This window comes from Peromyscus californicus, unplaced genomic scaffold (genome assembly GCF_007827085.1).
Source record: "Peromyscus californicus insignis strain IS unplaced genomic scaffold, ASM782708v3 Scaffold_3__1_contigs__length_106647218, whole genome shotgun sequence".
Taxonomy (NCBI): domain Eukaryota; kingdom Metazoa; phylum Chordata; class Mammalia; order Rodentia; family Cricetidae; genus Peromyscus; species Peromyscus californicus.
The window spans coordinates 23,338,686-23,344,030 of NW_026294551.1; the positions used below are offsets into that span (position 1 = coordinate 23,338,686).

The window sequence follows — 5,345 nt, forward strand, 5'->3', positions numbered from 1 at the left end:
GACTAGTTCTGCATTCTTGTGCTCAGAATTGCTACATGGTGATCTTCACATGGACCTTAACCATGAGTTTCAAAGTAGGAAATAACCCAGAATAGCTTGGTGATTTCATAGATAAAATAATGGCATCATTGCATTTGAAGATTCCTTAGTCACTCCTTGTGTACAGTTTCCTAGGCAAAAATATGAATATACTCTCATTTACCAAATAAAAAACCTCTACATAAGAGATTATATATGTGTGTGTATATATAATACATTATATATATAATATTTCCTAAATTGTGCTTTGTAAATGTGACAACTTTTCAACACTAATAAAATAGTTCAGCATATTCTATTTTTGTTGTTTACTTAGTCTCATGGTCCTTATTACAGCATGATCCCAGCACACTTGCTACTTACTGCAATTCTGAAAGCTGTTTAAAACATGAATCTGAAAAATTCTTGTTTCAACTTCAATCTGTAACCAGATTTCTTTTACTTTTCATACTTAGCCAATACTGAGTACAACTTTAAATTAGCATTAGAAAAATTGTTACTCAATGGTCTTCAAAAGGTAAAGTGTACTCATCTGAACCCCACCCATTTTCAGTTTCAACACAGCAAATCTTCTGTGGTACCCAGGGCAAAGTCAAGAGCATTGAAAAGGTATTGGTTATTACTGCAGATAATTTATGCAATCATCAGCCAAAGATGCAAAGCTGGCAAAAAGAAAACCGTACAAGCAAGCAAACCCGAGGACCTAAGAGACACGCCCTCTCAGTATATAAAGGCTTGTCACTGTCCTTGGTAGCAGGCACTCCCTGGGCTACACTACACCACCATGTCTGTTCGATACAGCTCCAGCAAGCAGCACTCTTCCTCCCGCAGTGGAGGAGGAGGAGGAGGTGGTGGAGGATCATCCCTCAGAATTTCCAGCACCAAAAGCTCCCATGGTGGGGGATTTAGCTCAGGGGGGTTCAGCGGTGGCTCTTTTAGCCGTGGGAGCTCTGGTGGAGGTTGCTTTGGGGGCTCATCAGGTGGCTATGGAGGTTTTGGAGGAGGCAGTTTCGGTGGAGGCTATGGAGGAGGCAGCTTTGGTGGAGGCTTTGGAGGAGGCAGCTATGGAGGAGGCAGCTATGGAGGAGGCAGCTATGGAGGAGGCAGCTTCGGTGGAGGTAGCTTTGGTGGAGGTGGCTACGGAGGAGGCTTTGGTGGTGGATATGGAGGAGATGGTGGCGGCCTTCTCTCTGGAAATGAAAAGGTAACCATGCAGAACCTGAACGACCGTCTGGCCTCCTACATGGATAAAGTCCGGGCTCTGGAAGAGTCAAACTATGAGCTGGAAGGTAAAATCAAAGAGTGGTATGATAAGCATGGCAACTCAAGCCAGCGAGAGCCCCGGGACTACAGCAAATACTATCAAACCATTGAAGAACTTAAGAACCAGGTAAGGGGCATTTTAAATTCCAGCTTTAAATCTTCTATCTGTGTAATGCAGACAGATGAAACTAAGCTAAGTATAGTACAGCTGATTACTGTGTCTACCTGCTATTTTGTCGTGTCTAGTGTAACCAAGTCTCCTCCGAGACAGTGATGAAGGCATGCTATGTCTATCTTCATCCAGCATGTGTGCTGCCTTGTCTTCCAGGATGACAGATGACTGAGAACCTTTCCGGTTTTAATAAACATATGAGTTCACAGTTAAAATATGCTAGATCCTATGTATATATATGTGTGTGTGTGTGTGTATATATATATATATGTATATGTATATATATCATTGAGATTGATAACAAGTAAGCCATATCCAGCACCAACATTGCAAGAAATACCAACTTTCCAATATAGAAATGAGATACTCATCTCTAGGGACTCCATCAAATATATCTATAAATTCAGGGTATATGCACTTAGAAGTATTTATAACAAATTAAACAAATACAGACGTGAGTCACTCAAAAGTTAGCTGCAACACAGGAAACTCCCAAACTGTAAAGGAGAGAGTCCTGACTGCAGGAATATACCTACACAATCCCAGCCAGTGTTCAGAAAGGAATCATGGCTAGAAAAGCACAGAAACTACACGGGAACATATTTGTTATATGGGCCAGTCTGTAATAGTCTGTGCTGAAATTGACCTCCTTCCAAGATTCTGGAAGAGAACTATATAAAAATGTAATAAACCTATGCTACTCTAAAGGCCATCAACCCACCTGATCTTTGTCTCTCCCTCCAGATCCTCACCCTGACAACTGACAATGCCAATGTCCTGCTGCAGATCGACAATGCCAGGCTGGCAGCTGACGACTTCAGGCTGAAGTAAGCTAAGTGGATGTGGTACAAATAAAGCAGGTGTTTTTAACCATGACCTTGAATGCGCAGAACAGCATTTATATTTTCCTGAACTCATCCAGCATGAAACAGTTCTGAGCTGTTAAAGAAGGTTTTTAGTTGAAATAATATCTTTGGGTTAATCTTTAAAGGAAGATGTGTTTTAAAGTAACAGCTAACTCTTTGTATCAAACTATTAATATTCCTACATGAATTCATGTATTACAAATGTTGCCATGATATGAAATCCAATCTGTCTTTGCATTTTAGTCAGTCTTTGTCCGGGAACACCTTCATTCTCCTGTATATCCAGTGTCTGTGTCCTGCTTGTTTCAGATATGAGAATGAGGTGGCCCTGCGCCAGAGTGTGGAAGCCGACATCAACGGCCTCCGCAGGGTGCTGGATGAGCTGACCCTTAGCAAGGCTGACCTAGAGATGCAGATTGAGAGTGTGACTGAAGAGCTGGCTTACCTGAAGAAGAACCATGAAGAGGTGACACAAAATTACATTTCCCTCCCTCCTCCCCCACTAAAAAGTTCATCTTGGTCATGGTGCATTCATTAAATCTAACTGCTCTTCCAATAGGAAATGAGAGACCTTCAGAACGTGTCCACCGGTGACGTGAATGTGGAAATGAATGCTGCTCCAGGAGTTGACCTGACTCAAAAACTGAACAACATGAGAAACCAATATGAACAACTTTCAGAAAAGAATCGCAAGGATATAGAAACCTGGTTCAATGAGAAGGCAAGTTCATTGCCCTTCTAAGCGAAGCTCCTGGAGATTTTGTTATCATGCACGGATGTTCTCATCTTTTCCCGTTTCTAATCCTCTAGAGCAAGGAACTCACCACAGAAATCGACAGCAACATTGAACAAATGTCCAGCCATAAGAGTGAAATTACTGAATTGAGACGTACTGTTCAGGGTCTGGAGATCGAACTACAGTCCCAACTGGCTCTGGTATGTTAAACCTTGTAAAATGGGCTCCATTTATTTTATTTCATGCTAAAAATGAGTTTGGGGCGGGGGCGGAAGGGGGTGTGCAAGAAAATGGAACGAAATCGCAGCTTTGGGCGGGGAAAGAACTGTTAGCACGAGGCAGTGATGCTCAAACTGCAGTACTGCCATTAAACAGGAACTCTATCCACTTTCCTTCTATGACGTCTTACTGAAGCATTTCCATGTTTCACTACACTTAACTAAAACCTTCTTCTCAGAAACAATCGCTGGAAGCCTCCTTGGCAGAAACAGAAGGTCGCTACTGCGTGCAGCTCTCCCAAATCCAAGGCCAGATCTCCGTCCTGGAGGAACAGCTGCAACAGATTCGGGCTGAGACCGAGTGCCAGAACGCAGAGTATCAACAACTCCTAGACATTAAGACCAGACTGGAGAACGAGATCCAAACCTACCGCAGCCTGCTGGAAGGCGAGGGAAGGTATGTTGGAAACCTGCAAAGTTCCCCCATTGGTTTCGTTCAAAAGTCCACATGGCCAAGCTTCTCCAAACCCAAGGAAAAGCCAGAGGGGGTGGGGCGAGGAGGCAGGAGGGGAGCAGTGATGTTTTCAGGAATTAGGGCTGTGTGCATACATATTTATGGATGGATAAATGGATGAGTATTAATAGACAAACTCGACTGGGTTGTATTTTCACAAAATATTAATCTGGAGCGCAACCTGACGCTTCCACGCTAGAAGTGACCACGTTTGACCCTCACACTCCATTTAGTTCCGGAGGCGGATCCTACGGCGGCGGACGCGGCGGCGGCCACGGCGGCAGCTACGGCGGCGGAAGTTCTGGCGGTGGAAGCTACGGCGGCGGAAGTTCTGGCGGCGGAAGCCACGGCGGCAGTTACGGCGGCGGAAGCTCCAGTGGCGGCGGCGGCGGCAGCTACGGCGGCGGAAGCTCCAGCGGCGGCGGCGGCGGCGGCAGCCACGGAGGCAGTTCCGGTGGTGGCTACGGCGGCGGAAGTTCCAGCGGTGGCGGTCACGGCGGAAGTTCCGGCGGAGGCCAGAGCGGAAGCGGAGGATTCAAGTCCTCCGGGTCCGGTGGCGACCAATCGTCTAAAGGACCAAGGTCAGCAGAAACTAGCTGGGGTAATCTGAATTAGATTTAACTTTCTCCAATGGTTTTGTTGCTCTTTAAACTCAAGAGCTGATTTTAAAACAATGAAAATCTCGATTTAGATTTCCGTTTGTGTTTTTAGTAGAGTTTTGGGAAAATCTACAGCTTGGATTTTTTTTTTTTAGGACATCTTGGAAAAGATGCATTATCTTAGTTTTGTAATATTAGCTTGTTAGTTAAGCTAGGATCCCTACAAGTCGTTTCGTCTAAATTCTATTTTTTTTTCTATTCACAGATACTAACAAAACCAGAGTGATCAAGACGATTATTGAGGAGGTGACACCTGACGGTAGAGTCCTTTCGTCTATGATTGAATCAGAAACCAAGAAACACTTCTATTAAGCTGCTCTTTGCACAGGCCACTGCACAGACGTGTGGAAAACAAAATGTCCAAGAAAACACTTCTGTCTTAATGGTCTATGGAAATAGGTTCACTCCTTGAAATTAAGGGTCTACAAGGTGTTTTGTGGTTTCTGTATTTCTTCTTTTCATTTATCAGAAAGTGTTCTTTTGTGGAGAAAAAAAGAAAACTTTCTCATTTACTAATGAATTTCTCATTTACTAATGAATTTCAATAAACTTTCTTACTGATGCAAACTATCTAAATTTGTCAGAATTATTATTCAATTGTGTGGGTGTGCTCAGACCAATATGAGTAATGTGGGTGAAAAAGTCCATAATTCCCCCAAGCTTACATTTACTAAAGATACACAATGTGTAGAGAGCTCCCAGCTCTCTAGCTTTAAATTGTTTCAATCTTGGAAATTTTGAAGTCATCTCAAACAAGATTCCCAAATAAAAGGAAGTTTCACAATCTCCTTATTATTTCTCATCTTTCCTGACTTTATTTTCTTCCACCTTGATATTGGTTCTCAGTTCTTATATACTAAAGATATGTCTTCCAACAG

General features: G+C 43.3%; 1 protein-coding gene across 2 annotated transcripts; it reads left to right on the plus strand.

Moving 5' to 3' along the window:
- Positions 1 to 578: 578 nt before the first annotated feature.
- Positions 579 to 5,037, plus strand: Krt10 (keratin 10). Of its 2 annotated transcripts, XM_052757583.1 has the most exons (8): positions 579 to 1,429; positions 2,219 to 2,301; positions 2,650 to 2,806; positions 2,900 to 3,061; positions 3,151 to 3,276; positions 3,534 to 3,751; positions 4,042 to 4,409; positions 4,673 to 5,037. In XM_052757583.1, the coding sequence occupies exons 1-8, from the start codon at positions 824 to 826 to the stop codon at positions 4,777 to 4,779; spliced, it is 1,827 nt and encodes a 608-aa protein (XP_052613543.1). In that variant the 5' UTR covers positions 579 to 823; the 3' UTR covers positions 4,780 to 5,037. The 2 variants fall into 2 exon arrangements, 1 of the variants encoding a protein (XP_052613543.1); XR_008222354.1 differs by lacking the exons at positions 579 to 1,429; positions 2,219 to 2,301; positions 2,650 to 2,806; ... (1 more) ...; positions 3,151 to 3,276; positions 3,534 to 3,751 and having other exon boundaries at positions 4,275 to 4,389; positions 4,673 to 4,785.
- Positions 5,038 to 5,345: the final 308 nt, after the last annotated feature.

Excerpts from the sequence above, each read along its gene's own strand:
- Krt10 (XM_052757583.1), top strand. The coding sequence starts at position 824 with ATGTCTGTTCGATACAGCTCCAGCAAGCAGCACTCTTCCTCCCGCAGT. Across the intron at positions 3,277-3,533 it reads TACAGTCCCAACTGGCTCTG|AAACAATCGCTGGAAGCCTC; the intron begins GTATGTTAAACC and ends CCTTCTTCTCAG. Across the intron at positions 3,752-4,041 it reads CTGCTGGAAGGCGAGGGAAG|TTCCGGAGGCGGATCCTACG; the intron begins GTATGTTGGAAA and ends CACTCCATTTAG.